General features: G+C 42.5%; 1 protein-coding gene across 4 annotated transcripts in view; it reads left to right on the forward strand.

Moving 5' to 3' along the window:
- Positions 1–3,615, forward strand: part of TLK1 (tousled like kinase 1) — a 66,142-nt gene extending 62,527 nt beyond the window's left edge. For all 4 annotated transcript variants that reach the window (XM_050711424.1, XM_035570859.2, XM_050711422.1 and 1 more), the window contains exon 21: positions 1,860–3,615. In XM_050711424.1, the coding sequence (XP_050567381.1) occupies positions 1,860–2,036 (177 nt within the window). In that variant the 3' untranslated portion in view covers positions 2,037–3,615. The remainder of the gene's footprint in view (positions 1–1,859) is intronic.
- Positions 3,616–18,277: the final 14,662 nt, after the last annotated feature.

The following is an 18,277-nucleotide window of genomic DNA, read 5'->3' on the forward strand; positions in this document are numbered from 1 at the left end:
TGTTTTGTTTTGTTTGATTTTGTGGGTTCTTTTTTTGGTTCATTTCACTTTTGGGAAGTTTTTTTTTCACCTCATGTCCCTTACAACACAGTTGACAGACAAGCATAGAACTGATACCATTACATTCTAGTGGCTTATATCTCTGTCTTTTAACTCTGCATTTTTTGTGATTAGTAGTGTTTTTGTAGAGGATGTCAGGAGAAAGTAGACAATTCAGCATGGTCCTGATATAGGATCCTGATTAATGACTTATTTTACATCCTTTGTGTTCCATGTTCTGTTTGTTTGAAAAAAGAGTAAGAGTGGAGAACAATGGAAGTTTATTAGCGCTGTCATGATAGCTATAAAAGAGAGGGAAACATTTAATCTCTGGTGGAAATATTATAAAAAAAAATTTCAGACTGACTTGTAAATTTGGACTGTTCATGATGACTGTGTAGAATCTAAATTGTCTCTCAGATTTATAGGCCTCGTAGTTAGAAAAGAACAACTTTTAAACTGAAAGTTTGATTTGGAAAATATGGATATTAAATAAGTATGGAATCTGAAATGACACTGAGTTTTCAGACTGTCCTTTGATCCTTGTCACTTTTTCCTATTTTGTGCAGTGTTCTGCTTTGCATTACAGTAATACCTGCAGTGCCACAGAAGTGTTAAGTATTCTACAAAAATTTTAGAAACAAAACGTTAACCTGAGAACCTTGCAAGTAATTGTTAACAGCTCATTTGATAGGGATTAATTACGAAGCATTTGATTAAAATCCATAATGTCCAAGAATGTGTGAATATATGTTAAGATGTGTATGATTTTTATTTTTAACTTATTCACGCTGGATATGGAAGTGCTTGAAGTAAATTCTAGCAGGATTCTTTGGAACGTATATTAGAGATGAGTTTTCCTTTAATCTTCAGTTGTTTTTAATTGGAGTGAAGAACAAACAACTGAACAGATTTATCGAGAAAAGATATGTAATTCTTTTCAATTAAGTTCTAAATTAAGTAATGATGTGCTAATCAGTTCTGTAGCAATAAAAAGGATTTTCTATCATTAAATGTTGAAGCCCGAGTTCCCAAGTGACTGAATGTTCTGTGTGTACTAGATGTGAGACTTGACAGAAACTTTCATTGTAAAATAATTGACTGACATTGTATGGACCTACATGAAGGGTAGTATATTGTCTCAAGAGCAGTCTTGAAGCTAGAAGATTTTTTTCAATTCATCTGGTTTAAAATATAGTATCGAGTGTTTTCTGGCAGAGAAGTTACAGCTAGGTACTGATTTCATAAATAGTCTATTGGTTATTTAATACGAATTGAATGTGGCAACAACCATTGTCAAAATTCACATTTTTGCTGTATTCAGTCATGGCACACGAACATGCCTTTTTCCAAGGCTAAAGCACTGAAGTTTTGTCCTGCATCTTCCATCTACTCTTCATCTACTGCATTGCTAAATGATTTTAGAAGTTCTGTGGAGCTCCTTTGTACTTTTTCAATCCTCTGACATTTGCTTTTAGCTTTTACTAAGCTGTTCAGGGATAACACATGCAGAATTCTCACTGTGTGAGCTGCTAACGTTTTACTTGTAAATGTAGTTCCTACATTTTTTTTGTCTGAACATGGAAATACATATTTGAAGTGTGATTATTTTAAGCCAATTAGGCTTGCAGATTTTTTTTCTGCTGCAACGTACTCTGTTTTTCATTGGATTCAGTAGTAAAATGTTAGGCTGTCTTTGAACTGAATTATATAAGAACAAAAGATTATTTTCAAAACTAGTTTATCTGGGAGGACATGTTTCTTTGCTTGTAAGCAGATGTAATTATTTGGAATGGTAATTTTTTATATTCCTTTTCTAGGCCTTTATCAGACGCTGCTTAGCATACCGAAAAGAAGATAGATTTGATGTCCATCAGCTGGCTAATGATCCTTATCTTCTCCCTCATATGCGGAGATCAAATTCTTCAGGAAACTTGCATATGACTGGGCTAGCAGCATCCCCTACACCACCTACTTCAAGCATTATTTCATACTGAAATTTCTCCAGTCGAGGAATGGCATGATACCTTTGTGTAGTTTCCAGATGCAGACTTGAGCTTGGGAGCATTTGAGTGTTTTTACGCAGGACAAGTTTGATAACTGTGTTTTCAGACTGAAGTCCTCCTACATAGTGTCATTTGTATGATTGGAATGGATCATGGACTGTGAATAAATGTACCCTTCAGAGAATAACCTTTAAACGTTGAAGGATGACACTGCCTGTTGCACAGTAACAGCTATACTGTGTTTAAGACTGAAGAAAAGGTTTTTAGTTTTTTCTGGGGAACATTGTAAATAATCTTTTTAATACTTAAAGTACATTTGGTTGATACTGGAAAGTTCTAACAGGAAGGGTAGTTTTTCATTATTTAAATTAAAAAAGAAAAGAAGGTAATGAGCAAATTTAAAAACACAGGAAAAAAAATCCGTGCCTGGTTATAAACTAAACTGCCATGTATCCAAGACATTGGTCTTTTGAAACCAAAGTAAGAAGTGCAGGAAGGTCAAAGCTATGTTCTATATCAGATTCCTCAGATAAAATTATAGTATTTTATTTGGCAGCTCAGGCTTGTACCTCCAAAAATGTGGTGTTCTTTCACAGAATTTTGATTGGAAGGTGATAGGGAATTCCCGGTACTTATTTCTCAGATAGGTTGCTAATTTTGAAATAGACTCAGTTTACTAAAAATACTATACTTGCTGTGGTATTGAAACTTGTGAAACTTTTCCAGGCCTCCGATAAAAGCAAGCAACATATGAAACCAAATGCAAACAGGTCATGTATAATGTTCTATGCAGGAATAATGATAAATTCCCTTCTAGCTCTATTGTAAATTGTTGTACAGATGTCACATTTTCAGTTAAATTTCAGCAACTTATTCCTGTACAAATGTTTAAAGTATGGCTTTTTCTAATTGGATATTGTATTTTTTTTAAGTCTCCCTCAAAGCGCTTTTAATTGCTGCTAAACGATGTTGCTTTTACTTTTGCAGAAGAATCAAATGACCTCCTTAAGGTGCAAGTCAACTGTACGTTATAGAGAGATTGAGTAGGTAATTTGTTAACAATCAAGGCATGTAAAACAGATCTGTGTTGGTAATATACAGTACAGTTCTTTAAGTCAGTTTACTGTGCTCTTAACCTGTAGAGCGCATCAATACTAGATGTAGAAGTTGCTCATGGCTATTCTCTATTTCTGGAAGTTCCTATCAACAAGGAAATGTTTCTTGTGGCTTGTACAGATATTTTAAAATGTGAAACATTTTCTAACTGCCTTGTATGGTAGAAATTTATTTTTCAGAACAGCATATCTCTCTCCCATTTGCTATTCTTTTTACTGTCCCATTCTGGATGCTGAATACCTATATGTAATTTTGTCCATATTTCAGAAGAAGGAGGCTGTATTACCACAGGTTTTCATTTAGTATTGTACAGTTAAACTGTTGCTCTTGTTTCTGATGTTGCAAGCCATTTTGTTTTCATTGTATATAAAGAAACATTAACTGTCTCTTTAAGATGCTGCTGAAATTGTAGAGAATGTAGCCAAAACAGTAATAAACAATGACAGTTGAAATTTCAAGGTTTTCATTGTATGTTTTTACATTTCAACACAGGGCAAATCAGTTTATCATATCACTGAGCTACATTTAGCTCTTAAAAGCAAGCTCTCTTCAATTACAAAGGGCTAATAATAGAATAATTCATTCAAGTAACGGTACGGCTGAAAGGGGAAAATTCCATAAAACTTCAGGCATCTGTCATAATGAAGTAACCAAGGCATTATTTAATTGACTAGACATCACAAAAACAATTTCAAGTATTTCAGTAGGTCTTTATCGAATTTTTTAACCATAGAATAAAGTTAGACTCAATGACATTTACTGCCTTCACATCACACCAGAGTGCTGGGACTGTATCCTTTTCATCATCTACAGGGTGAAACCAAGGAGTCTTGTGCTGCATTGTCGAAGTGCAGGGTTCAAGAAATGTTCTATAGCTGCATGCTTATGTGAGATTTCAGTACTTCTTACTCTGCATGTGTCAATCTCAGAAGTTAAATCAAAGACTGTTTTGCCTAAGGAAAAAATGTAGGATTGTGTTAACTGTATATTTATTTAACTGGAATGTATTGTGGTAACCTCTAGTACACTGAAGTTCAGTAGTATGTTAGAGAACTGCTTAAGTAACTAAAAATTGTATAGGTATCTAAAGATAGGGGAGATTATGCATTGTACATGCAGACTTGTTTTTCTTGTTAGCATCTGGGAATATAGGCTGTTGTGGCTGAATACATGACACTCCAGCTTGACAAGTACATACTTCTGAAATCTAAGCACCGTTTTTAGTAAGTTTCCACATAAATGAAAGAAGAGTCACCATCTCATCTTTTGAAAGAAAGTTGCAAGATTTTTGCCTCCAATGAACACAGTTGTGTTTGTGTACAGTACCATCAATAAAAGTTTTGTATTCCCACATGGAGTCACTCTGTGGTCACAAGAAGATGTCCAAGTTAGAGTCTTCAGTGCCTAAGATTTGGCAATTTGTGCTTGGGATAGAAGTACCCCTGAGGCCGAATCTAAAGGCCTGAATTACTGCAGGTTGTCAAGAAATGCTGATCCACTTTAGGTAATCGATGTTATTAGTAATTTAGTCTGTATTTCATGTACATTTACTGACACATCATCCGTTGCTGTATTTCCTAAACACACCACTGATTTAGCATCAGGTAGATGAGGAATGAAGTTAAACTTCATCAGTTTTTATTGAATTATTGAACCTTGGAAGTAAAAGGCTTATTTTCTTTTACACTCACAAATACTTCAAAATTTCTACGTTTATTGAAAGATGCTAAAAGCCTACATTGCTATACCATATAAACACCTATGTATGAAACAGAAGTGCCTGCAAGAGAAATTCTGCATTTTTAACTATGATTATAGTCCTACAGGTCATTGCAGCCACAGTTAACAATGGTTGGCTTGTTTCTTTAAAAAAAAAAAAAAAAAAAAAATGTTTTGGCACTATTCTATTTGTGTTTGTACTGAAATTGTTCAAATCTTACTGTGGAACATTATTCACCTTTAACTTGGTCTATCCTGGCTGTTGATAGATGCAGCTTTCTGAGAGGCTAGTTAATACTTGAATTTTCTGACGAGTGCTTTTAACACTAGCAAAAAGATGGGAAGGGTGTTGTGTTGCTGGCCAGCTGCCCAAGTGCTATTGACCACACACACCGCGGCTATGAGCAAACTGCTGCATAATTAGAGAAGCTTTCAAAAGCCCACAAAGCCGCCAGCCCTCTCGGTATGCGAGTCACGGGTGTGTGAGGCACAGTGCCACTGCCTGTGCCATGCAGCTTGGTGGGGGGTGCAGGGCACTGCTGGGACCCTGCATGGAAGCTGGGAACTCAAGCAGATGACTGGCTAGGTGGTGGTTTGAGAACCGGAAAAGGAAAATATGCCTTGAGTCTTGAGACATCCCAGGAGATCCTGTCCCTACTTTGCCATCTTCCTGATTATGGGAAAACACAAATCTAAGGCAGGAGAGCAAGAAGGAAATGGTGTTTGTAACCAACCCATGTCAATGCCACTGGGCTTTACATCTCGTGTCTCCCCTGTCCACAAGCTGAGGAGTACAATTTAAATTACATGAAGTCTTTCCTTTCCCCATTGCACTATTGTGGCCTGTGAGCGGCCCTCAGCAGGTTGGTGAGGACAGACCTGTGTGCATCTGCAGGCCACGCCTATCTTCCCCAGGCTGTTCAGCTCTCTCAGCCAGTCAGGACATGGCACATCGTGTCTGGGGGGTGTGTACAGGGCCTCATTGGCTCTGCTGCTCCAGCTCTGCTCCCAGTTTCAGCTCTGCTGGGGCCAAAGGTGCTCCTGCCATGGCACAGGGCCCACCATGCCCACCAGGGCAGGTGGCAGCCACCGCCATTTTGTCAAACTGCTGCTGGGGGAAACTGCAGCCACCAAAATGGTGGGTGTCTCTGGGACATTTATTTCTCCTCAGAGGGCCCTGGGACTTGCTGGTCTACTCCAAAAACAGGTAATTTTGTTGGAAAGGGTGCCTGGGGGGCCAGTCTGGTGGGGAGGTCTGGGCAGGGTGTAAGGAGCTGGGACAGACACAAAATTTGGAGGCTTCCAATTTCAGTGACTAAAGCACTTTGTTCTCTCACTTGCTGTTGTATTTTTAAAGATACTTTATTTGTGTATCAACTGCTGTCAGAAGAGAGAGACTGGTTTCATAAACAAGTGGTGTCTGGCTACGTGGGACTGAGGGAGTTTCACCACTGCAGTCCCATTATCTGTTAGGCCTGCCAGACCACCATGTCTGTGCTAAGTCACCAGGCCCAGCTAGGTCACATTTTTGTAGTCCCAGCATTATCCCACCATGGGCTTTGGCCCATAAACAGCTCCCGTGAGGCCTGCCCCACAGCCATGTGCTGGCTGTAGAGTCAACTGTGCTGTGTTGGTAGGAAAGTCAAGACTGCAAACTGACTGCAAATGTTCCCAGAAGGCCAATATCACAGCAGTGCCATGTTCCTGTCACCACAGATTGACCGAGGGGGTGTAACATGGCCGACAGGCCTTGTACCACACACTTGCTGCCTGGGATGGCCAGGAGGCATGGGCAGCAGGGCTGTGTAGGCCTCAATGCAGACCAGGCAAGGGACCTGAAAAACTCTCTGAGGTACGCCCTGACAAATTTGTCTACCCAATTCTTAAAGATAGCCATCAGTGGAGAGTACCCCCCCCCGGAAACTCGAGCTTTTCTTAATAACCTTTTTCTTGCTGCTTATTAGGCTTATTAGTTTCTGTCCAATGTATGCTGTGAAGAACAAACAGTTCCCTGCCATGCTGCTAATATATATGCAGATGATTAGTTTTTTCTCTTGGTGTCCTGGTTATTGTGGTTTGTATGTAAGACTTCAAGGCCAAAAGTTAGTTTGGTAACAGATTTTGTCTACTTGAAAGGATAGATTTCAGCCTAAGCAACTATGTGACCTTAAGGTATTAGAAGCAGCGTATAAATTGTTTGCTGCTGTTTTAATGGAATGAACAGTTAGTGATACAAACATAAAGACTTCAAACTGCCTGTTCCCAGCTTTCAGGTGTTTGTTGTAGTATGTGCCTCAGAGTGATACCTGAGGGGCTGGAAACAGATCTACTCCAAAACAGAATTCAGTTTATAAAAAATCTGAAATGCTCTGTTAATTGCCTGATGTCTGTCCTACCTCAGCAAAGTTGCTGTTTTTCACTGAGCGGAAGTTGCTGTTTTGCACTAGCCCAAAGGCCTTTTAATACTCAAGTTAGGTGCTGTGCTTGCTTACTTGGCTGTGGGTGAGAGAAATGACCCAAAATAACCCTTTTGTTTGGGGCAGAAACATGGATGTTGTAACTGAGTGCTGATTTTGAGTTCAGACTTGGTCACCTAAGAGGGGCTTGCAACTTTCTTAGTTTTATTAATTAGGAATGTTAGTAGAGTAACTTCTGAAGGTGAAGCTTTTCTGTCAGCCTGTCTCTTGTACTTGGGTGAGCAAATTGCCTTGATCTACTTTTCCATGGAGTTAAATGATGAAGGATTTGTGTCGAACGTCCACCTTGCTTTCTGTGCAGTCCCCATGTATTTCACTTTGAACTGAATGCAGGTTTTTTGAGCGTTCTCTGGAGTTAAGACTATTATCCTCTGAACAAGTGAGGTTCTTCCATTATTTATGTCACATATTCAACTCCTAAAAGAATGTCAGTAAAACTCCTGCTGTTGAAGAAATTAATTTTTTCTATTATTCTCAAGGTGTAAGTAATAGAGTGAGTCACCCTGTGATCTTTTTATTGTGTTATGCTTCACGAACCAGTAAAATTCTGTGTGTAAATGAAAGGAAAAGGTTTTCCCTAGAAATCTCATTTATATCTAGTGTTTCTAGAGCTACTCAGATATCATTAAGACATTACATGATGTTTTAATTCAGAATCCATTTGTGCAAATCTGTGGCTGTCTTCTGTTCGTAGTTAAAACACATGAGGACTTTCTGTTCAAAAAAGTGATGGAGATCAAAAACATCTACTGTAGCCTCAGAGGATGTGCTACCATCAGACCAGCAGGTCAGCTAGCAAAAGAAGATGTTTGCCTGCCTTTGTGTGGAAGCTGGGCCACGATGTTAAGTAGCACATGGCTCTGTAGTCAACTGAAACAAGCATTTCCCAGGCAAAGAATCCCGCATCCTGAGCCCTGAGCCCAGTGCTGTTCCTGTAGTTTGGCAGATGTCTTTTCAGCATAAAACATCAGCAGTCCCTGGATATATCACCTTTGTGTTTGCTGTTACTCTTGGAAAACCATTCTGCTCATACACAGGGCTCGGATCGGTTTTGCACGTGGCCTGGTGATGTGTCTTCCTGTTACTTTCAGCACTGATGAATGCAGGGGTGGCATAATTGCTCCCCTCACTGAGACCAGAAGGGAGTCCTCAGCAGAGCCGGGGACTTCAGTAAGATCTGGGAACATCTATAGCTCGAAGAGACGTCCAGTGCTGCAGTGCCTGTCAGTACCTTGCTGAATCAATGTCATAGTTCGTTTTTGATGATCAAATGATGATCAAATGCTAAGCTATTTATAGTTGAGGACAGAACAAAAGGAGTCTTTATGCACTCTCAAATCAGCCTGTTCTAAATGTTTTTCACTAACAGAAAACGACAGTAGTTAAAATAATCACTTGTAAGCTGCTCTTTGATAGGCAGTAGCTTGTGGTAAATACATCAGCTGTATGGACAAGCATAGGGGCTTTTTTTTGATGATTTCAGTAGCTAAGTGTCATAGACATCTGCAAGCCCGTGTCTTCTATGGTTATGCATAGTATGTACAAAGATGATGTTACAGATCGTAGTACTCAGGTAGGATCTAGCCCTATGTGCTTCCTATTGACCAAATTCCTTCTTACCTAAATTTATACATTGTTTGCAAACTGCAGTGGAACAGTGGAAACTGGGGCTTTGCAGAGGCTGAGATCCTGTTATGTCTAAATATGTAAATGAGCTTATGGATTTAATAAATACATAAATAAATAATAAAGCCAAGACGTGAAAAATAGAAGCCAGAGAAAGCTAGTGCTGTGCCCAGGAGTGCTGCAGCGTGTTGCCATGCTGCCATACTCCATGACTTATTGAGGATGCATTCCTGAAACATGCTGTGGTTAGTAGTTGGATGAATAGCAAAGATTCCTGTAAGGATCACTGTAGTAGAGGTGAGATGTGTGCAGGGCCTTGAGAAATGCTGTTTGAATAGCCAGGGATATATTTCCCAATGCCCTTTCCTATTCATATCCCAGTAGTTCTTCCAGAAGAGTTCTCAATGCAAGACAAAGACAGATGAGAGACCTTCTTCTGTCTTACCTGCTGGGACATGCACGTGCTTTCTGAGGCCTGGAAAGGAAAGCTGGAAAAGGGAACTGATGCCCCATTAGTGTTAGTGAGAGCTTGGCTGGACAGAGCACCAAGAGCTGTGCTGCTTTGTGCATGCGTGAGCAGATCCAGGAGAGCTTTGCTTGGCTTTATTGCTAGAACAGCAGTTACCACTAAAAACAATGGGAATTACAACGACTTAAAGGATGCAAAGAAATAAAACATGTTCTCCTATGCTCCCCAGTGTCTATCCGATCTGCCCTTGGGCTGTGCATGACAGAGGAACCGGGCCTGCCAAATGATCACATACGTGGGGCTGACTTAGCAAGAAGTTGCAGCTTCTTTAATTCTCCAAGGTTTGTCCCTCTAAACAGCAACATGAAGAGTTATTGCACAGCTTTGTACATTTGCATAATGGAAAACTTTCTTCTTGACAAAAATAATCATCCTAACTAGTGCACAAATGGTTCTTTCCAGGCTTACAGCTGCGGCTCAGTGGCAGCTGGCAGAGCTGATTCAAGCACTGGAATACCTTCCCTGCATGCCTTTCTATTGAAAAGCCAGGTAAATAACATACTAATTGGCAAACGTACATAAGGACTTGTCCATAATGAATTTAGAGCATCATATTCCATTGGTTAAATGGTGAGTCGTGTCTGTTTATATGATACCATTAAATCCTCTTGTTGCTTGTAGGGTTACATAAGGCGATATGCAATGCTGAGTCTGATCTCATAAATTGTCTTCTTAGAGCTGTCACACGTCAGGACAGTTTTATTACTGAGCCTAAACCCATTCCAGCCTAACAAACCAGCATGTTGTAAAGGTTATTGTCATATCATAAAATTAAGAAAACCCAACTACGTAAAATAGAAGAATTATTCTCGCATCCTTTATTACCTGTCCCAATTCCTCTGTTTTTAATGAATCTCACCCTCTTCCCCTTACATTAATGCCTTAATTTACAGGTAAAATTAACACATCAAGATACAGGTGGCAAGTTAAACAAAACATGGTCCTAATGGTGAAAACTATAAAAAAGTATTATTTTTTTCTCCTTAGCTCAGAGACCACTAAGCTTAGAGACCGCTGTGAGAAATTCAGCTGAATTATACTGAGGTAGCGTTTCTGTTTTAGGGTGTGCTTTGATGTCCCCTGTTAACATCAGGCAGTGATGTGAAGGCCTCTGTTTTGTGTTTTTTTTTAATCATTATTTTATTTTTTATTCAGTGAATCACATCATATATTTTTCCCACTTTTATTGCAAGCAATTGCTTAGGTTGCAAGGGATTTTGCCAGTGTTGTTCTAGGGAGCAGTACAGCCAGGGCACAGAGAAAAGCCAAGATGAGTTGCTATTCCCGTTTGAAACTGGGGAAAAGCACCAGGCATCAGCTAGGTGAGGCTCCAGACAGGTGGTGTGACTGAAATGGCACTTCAGCTGCACTCACTTAGATAACCTGCTGTGTGCCCAGGATGTGTTCAGACAGCCACCTTGTACTGGGTGGCTACCAGGTGAATTGCTGTAACAGCTAACGGCAAAGTTTCACGTGGTGTTCCTTATTCAGATATACAGAAAGCAAGGCCAGAGCACAAAGGGGAAAGCAATGGTGCCTGACCCATCACAACTGTACGAGTGCTTTGGGCTCATAAATCAGCATCAGCCAAACCAAACCTCGCCCCACAGACTGGGAGGTGCCACTGGAGATTTGCACCAGATTTGCTGTGCTAGCAGCCCAGCAGAGGAGAAGCACCCGGTGTCCTGTAAGTGCCAAAGCAAGCTGCTGCACTCAGGTGCTCCCCACCTGTTTGCATCTTACCTGCCTGCACCCTTCCCCTGCTAGAATTAGAGATTGTGACATACAGCTTGGGCATGGGAATAGCAGAGCGGCAGATGGTGTGACTGAGCAGTCAGGATTGCTTGTCCCTTTGGGATATTGGACCAGGACTGCCTTCCCTCCTGCAGGCAGAGGATTTAAATGCTAATGACACTGATTTTCTTAGAAATTGGCATCCTGTATCATTATTTGCTAGTATTTGGCTATGCTTGGCTAGCTATTGATTCAGCAAATACTGAGAGAAAACTGTTTCTCTTATAGCTTGTGTAAAGTGGGGAGGAATGTCGTGGAACAAAGGAGGAGAGAAATTTAATGGTTTATATAATCCCTCCGACTTGAAGCAGGAGTCTTAAAATAAGGATCAAAGCAAGACTGAAGTGTGACTTCTGTTTGGGGATTCACAGTACCATTTAAAAGAACTTTATACTTAACTGTAACCATTCTGAGTTTTGTCTCCGCCATCTTGGTGTTAAGCCCTAGACTCTTATTAAGAAACTTGGGAATTTTAGGTGTTCGGATACCATAATGATGATTCTGTAAAAGTCATTAATTAATACCTAAACGTATGAAGATTCACAGAATGGATTTGTAACTGAAAATGGCTGGAAATATCGTAATTCAGCTTTTCATCTCTGTTCTGGACTTTATTCTTATTAGTGACTGCTGTTCTTATCACTTGAAATGACAAAATCACAACTCAGAAGCCCTTTAAAGTATTGCATTTATCATTTTCAAGTTACACATTTCCTTGTGATGGTCACTGCCTACAATTTCTAATGCTATTCATAGGATATTGTGGTGATAAAAGCACGTTAATGATAGGAGATTATAGTTCTAAATTAATTTCTAATAAGGTGAAAGACAGTGATAGCTGCTACAACATATGATATGCAAGAGAGTTTTTCACTTATTATAATGTGCTAGTTAGTAACCCTAACAGCATGGCTGTTGTGTTTTAAGGCAGCTAAATAGCCTTTTACCTGTAAAGATTTTTTTTGTATTTTCGACTCCAGACAAATATTTAATGTGAAAATTATCTGAGTGCTTCACAGAAGCACTTCCAGCTCAGGCAGTGCCACTACCCCATGGGGCTCCCTCGGGCTGGTGGGGTGAGGGCCTTGCCTGGGGGTGGGCTCAGGTGGCCACATGTCCCCAGGAGGAGCCCCTCAGGTGGCCGGGTATCCCTGGGAGGAGCCCCTCTCCCAGCCAGTGTCCCCTAAGCCCTGCCGCTGGCAGCCTGGGTGAGCAGCAGCCAGCGCCCAGGCTGGGATCATGCCCTTGTAGCCAGCTGCCAGGCGGCTGTTCTCAAATGTTTTCGCTGCGTGGACATCTTGGGGGCGATTTTCTCCTGCGGTCCCCTTCCCTTCCCTCTGTGGTTGCACAAATAACTTCCTTCTCCAGTCATGGTCCCACAGTGTGCTGTACCCAGCTGAAGCGACAGGGGGAAATTCAGACACAATGCAATAAAGCAACTGGAATTTGTTTGTCATAAACCCCAAGGGCATGGTCTCATTACAACAACGAGTGGTATCCAGCAGTTATGCTCTTTCATGTTTGCATTACATCCCTCTAAACTGCAGAGATTAGAGCCCACTTTTAGTGCTCTCTGTAGGTCTCTGCTCGATTTGACAGGGAGGAAACTTTTCAGCCAGGGCTTGGAACAAAGAGACTTCCTCCACACGACAGCCGTTAATCCTACCCTCGCAGGTGGCGTAATAGCTTCATTCACTGACCCAAACCAGTTGTTTTAAGAGGAGTGCAAGGGAGTGGGGACAGCTTACCTCTCACCTGACAGGCAGCAAGCAGCAGACAGGGTCGGTAGCAGCAGGCACAGCCGCGGGCAGCAGGTGTAGGAACCCCCTGGGAGCCGATGCCACCGCCCGCAGGTGCCTTACGTAGCTGCCTAGTTTGGCGCTTCTTTTGTGCGGTCACACAAATACTTGACCAAAGCAGTGCTTTTTTTAGCATGTAGGAGAACTGTTAGCACACAGCCCATGCTGGTCTGCGCTGTCTGCTGAGGGATTGTGAAGAACCAAAATTTCCAGGAAACAACCAAGATCACAGCAGCCACCACAGCGATCCAGGCGCTACCAGCATTTAAGCGCACAGAGCCATTTCGGCACAGTTATCTCCAGAGAGCAGCAGTAATAAAAACTCACCCTCCTATAAAGTGTTTCCTGACTGAACTAATGCAGGAAGAACCCAGTGTTGTAATTATCCCATATCCCATGGGTGCAAACGCGATTACTCCTGTAGGGTTTGCCTGAATTCGAGCATCTAATAACACATCTACATTTACTCTCCTTGGACACCCAGGGCTGCGCCTTTGTGCACAGTGACTCAGCAATTGCATTTCTTCTGGCAGATGCGTACCAGTCCAGTACGCACATGTACAGTGTTTTCCTAAGTGCAACGAACTTGTAGTTACACGGGCAGTAAAATTCTCACTCAGTCTGTAGGATTTATATAGGGTTAGACTAATGCGTAGTATTTCCAAGTCATAAGCCACCAACAAAGAATTAGCAGACTGCTGCCATGCTAGGCAGCATGTTTGCACTCTCTGGGCTGTTAAAAATGCTGATGATATTTTAAAAATCTTTATCTTTCTTTCTGGATGGGGCTTCTTAAAGCTGTGAATTTCTAACTAGATGTGGAAGTGGAAAAAGGTGTTTGTTTCTCTCCTCCCTGCTGTCCTGCCCCATTCCCTCCTTTCAGCATTGGCTGGCGCAGAAATGCTTTTCTAAACCCCACCTCCCTTGGACCAGAGGAATTCCCCCATCTACGTTTTGGACAGGTACAGTGTGCACGGTCTAAGAGCAGGCTTCCTCTGGGTGAGAAGAGAATTGGCACTGGGGGCATTTTCTGTGGGGAGTGGGGGACTTGCTTGCCTCTTCTTCTCAGTTGTACCCTTGTTGGAAGACCCAAATTTAGGGGGGGTACCTAGCATCCTGCAGAAATCTACTAGTAAATGGACTGAGGCAAATAGAAATATTTGTTGCCACGTTTCTATGGATGAACTCATAAAGAGATTAAAGTTAATCCCAAAGAGGGATGGACTGGGTCAAATGCTCAACTAAGAGCAGGGAGGAATACTTCAAACTCTTGCAAACTCAGGCCAAATGCCATTGTTATTTGGTGCTTTGCATTTAGAGATCTAGATAGATGGATATACCAGCATTAATACACACACTCATGCATGTTGGCAATATACTGCCTCTGCCTCGTTAAGAACACAGGCTGCTGAGGCAGGGTCCTCTCCATGTGTTCGCACAGACCCGCCACGGGAAGCTGAGAAGTCAGCTGAGACCTTTGGATGCTCACTGCAGTGCAAATATCAGAGATAAGACGTTGCCTAACAACATTTGCCACTGCTGAGAAAGGGGTGGAGTGTCAGCATCTTATTTACTTATGACTCAAGCAGACACGTCCTTAAAACTGTTGATCTTATAGGCAAAAGAAGTGTTAGATACTGGGAGAATTACAACAGTGGAAGCAAACACTTGCCCTTGTGAATTCTCATGAGCTATATTTAGAATTTATATCCAAGCATAATTAAACAGTGCTAATGAGACAGAGGGGCTTATCTTCATTTGGTGTATAATTGGTATCACTGATTTCCTCATTCATTTTTTCCTAGTTTTAAAGCCATCTTGTTCCAGTGAAATCTGATGGTAAAAGTTACCCTGCAGTGAGAAGGTACCTGGCCTGGAGCGTAAATTCAGCTGGAAGCCTTTTAAGGGTTGCAGCTTTCTTGATAGCATCAATAACTGACAGCAAAGACACCTGTGATTGTGTGGCCAGCAGTCAAGCAAGGCACTCTTCATGCAGTGTACCCTTGAAAAAATGCCATTTCACACAGTATTACAAAGGCCATAACGGAGAGGAAAGGATCACCTCTTATTTCTAGTGAGGCATATATGGGAAGAGTTTTAATAGTGGTAGGTGAATATCCACCACCACCAACTGAGGTTTCTGCCTTGAAATATCCTCCAGCTCATCCAGAAATGTGGAGCTTGCACAGGAACGCCTGGTGACGTTTCGTGGCTGGCATACTGCAGCAGGTCAGAGTGGAAGATCATGCTGATCTTGCCTGGCCTTAGTGTCAAGTCTGCAGCTAGAGCAGCAGCCTCTGTTAGAGCTCTGCCTATTGCATCCATTCCTCTTCTGGCTTTGTCTAGGCCACAAAAAAGTCCAGCTCCCTCCTGCTGCAGGTAGCTGTTGTTTTTTGAGCAGCAATAAAATCGGCCCTTGGAGCATTCTATTTTTACCGACGTCCCACTTTGCTTTTCAGTTGTGTCTTTGATTGGCTTCAGGCTCCTTTTTATTATGTCTTACTGCCTCAAATGCACTCAAATTTTTGGAGGGTGTAGTCCTTCTTTTACATCTGTTGCTGCAAACTGCAGCAAAATCAGCTCTTTCCTATGAGGTGCCACATTAATGACTATGTCTCCATACATTTCAGTGCCAGGGTGCTTGTGTTTACCTGCTGACAAGGGTGCTCAGGACCACCATTCACTGCAGACTGGATGTGCCTCACATCCTGGTGGGAGTGCTTGCAGCCAGCTGGAATCTGTTCTCAGCAACTGCTTGTGGAATAAGGAGTCTCCAACCCCTCCTTCCTCCACAGTGACCACTGCTAACTAAATGCCCGTCCACCCACTGAGCCAAACCAGTTCAAAGAGGAGCACTGCAGTGGCTGTGAGCAGACTCTGTTGGATATGAAGAGGGCAGAGCGAGCTGAATCCCACAAAACAGCAATTGTTTTTCATCTTGCTCCAGTAATTCAGCACAGACTTGTTCTTTGGGTTGCTGAACCCAAGACTTTGTTTTGTCATTTTTGAAAGGGGATTTGAACACTTCCCTGCTAGGATGGTTGTGCAGATTAATCTGAGACATAGGAATTATTACAAGTATTTGGTCTAAAGTTTCCTTTGCTTAGGTTCAAGGGACCACGCTGACCACATCACCCGTAGTAAATGCCCTTCCATCTTTTTAAGGCAGCCTCCTTGGACCACTTGGGTCTGTGCTGCTGTTCTAGGAGGTGAGACTTGCAGCTGTCCTCCCTCTTTATCACTGCCTAGCTGATAGCTGATAGTCTGTCAGCCCGGTTTTAGCTTTCTAGAGGAACAGATCATTTCAGAAGTTGTTCCTCCTCAAAATAAATGTCTTCATCTGCTTATAAATTTCACAGAATGGCATGTCTGCTCATGCTGCTTTTTCACATTACTGGTCTGAGTGCTCAAGCAGTTAACACCGCCCTGTGGCTGAACAGCGATGAGAAATGCCACTGGTGCCCTGAAGAACTGAGGGCAGCAGCCAGTACAGGTGCTCGGCTTGTGAGCAGCCCAGAGCTGCAACCACCTGTCTCTTTTTTTAGCCCAGCTAAAAAGATGCCTTTTCCAGGAAGGTTTCTCTCTGACTTAGCTGTGAAGCAGAGTTCCTGTCTGGCTATGGCTATGAAGAATAGCCCTACGGCTCTCAGTTTTGGTGACTTAAGTCTTACCAAATTTTAAAATCTATCTTTGCCTTCCACTGCCCTAAACATAATTTTCAATTACATTATTTTTTTAAACCATCTTAGATTAACTGCTGGGGAGCCCCACTGTCAGGATTAAATAGCTGTTTTGTTTCCTGCCAAAGGTAGGTGAAATGGTAAGCACCAGCTCTGCCTCCCTGGCTGCTGGGGGGCGGTCTGGAAAGGCCCAACAGGCACAGCTCTTGCAGACTGCTGCGGAAGGGAGCTGAGGGTGCCTAATCAATTTGAATTCAGAAAGCACATTCTTACTTTTTTTGTTTTGTTTTGTTTTGTTTTTTGTTTGTTTGTTTTGTTTTTTCCTTTTATAATGAGCTGTATACAGGTCTTGTTGACGGCCCTTCTCTAGTGAAGCACACCTGCTGGATAAGCAGCAAAACTCCCCCTTGCACAGGACCTGGGGCTAGAAGCAAAGGCCTTGTGCTTGAACTGCACTGTGTGCGCTCCTGGGCTGTTCTCAGCATGACGGCCAGGAGCAGAGGTTGCTCATGTTTAGCCCAGTACACAATAAGAACAGCTTTCTATTACTCTTAATCCTTTTGGAGAGTTCTCCGTGAAGAGAGCACGGTGTCTCTCCTCTAACAGGCAACACACGTGTGAGAGCAAGCGAGCTGCTATTGCAGCCTGCCTCTTGAAAAACCGCTTCTGTGTGCCTTTGGGGTGCCTCGGGTGTTGGGCGCAGAGCAGTGTCTGTGGGTTCTCTCCCATCAGCTGACTCGTGGCCCTCCCTTGGGCCAGCCCGCTGCTTCCATCCCAGCCACAGAGCTCTGCGGGGGGGGGTGATCAGGGCGTACAGGCCACCAGGCAGTGGATGTTGGTGCCCACATCTGTTTCTTTCTGCTGGGGCCCTGAGACATTCAGAGAGCCTTGGCTCTCCCTGGGAGGATAGCAACTGAGGAGTCTGAGGCAAGAGGCGACAGTAGGACCCCTCTGCTCTGTGGAGGAGCCAAGCAGGTTTTCCAAATGCGTTGATGAACAAGACAGCCATCTGACTTCCCTGCCCTTTAATAGATCTCTTTTAGTGTCTATCTCTCTCTTCCTACACACCACAAAACAAACAAGCAAAAAAAAAAAAAAACCACTTTTTTTTAGCAAGCCTGTGCTACCCTTTCTGAGTGCTAGTGCATGGCACCACCCAGAAATGACACAGACTTTGGGTGAGTAAGGAAAGAAAAAAAATGGGAGTGGTAGAAGACAAGAATCTGAGATGCCCTCAGGCCTTACCCTACAATATTACCTCTGTAGCACAGGATATGTCAGCAGCCACTGAGGCAGCAAGTCCTTTGCAGAAGGGGCTGTTGATGTACTTACTGAGAGATGGTGATGAGTTGTCCAGGGCTGAAGCAAGTACTGCTGCTAGCTGGTGAGACCCTGGAGCAGACCACGCTTATACTGAACTCCAGCAATCTGAACCTGCCAGGTAAGGCCGTGCTAGCACACCTCTGTGTGAGAGAGATATGGTAGTTCCCAA

Source organism: Cygnus atratus, chromosome 6 (assembly GCF_013377495.2).
Source record: "Cygnus atratus isolate AKBS03 ecotype Queensland, Australia chromosome 6, CAtr_DNAZoo_HiC_assembly, whole genome shotgun sequence".
NCBI lineage: Eukaryota > Metazoa > Chordata > Aves > Anseriformes > Anatidae > Cygnus > Cygnus atratus.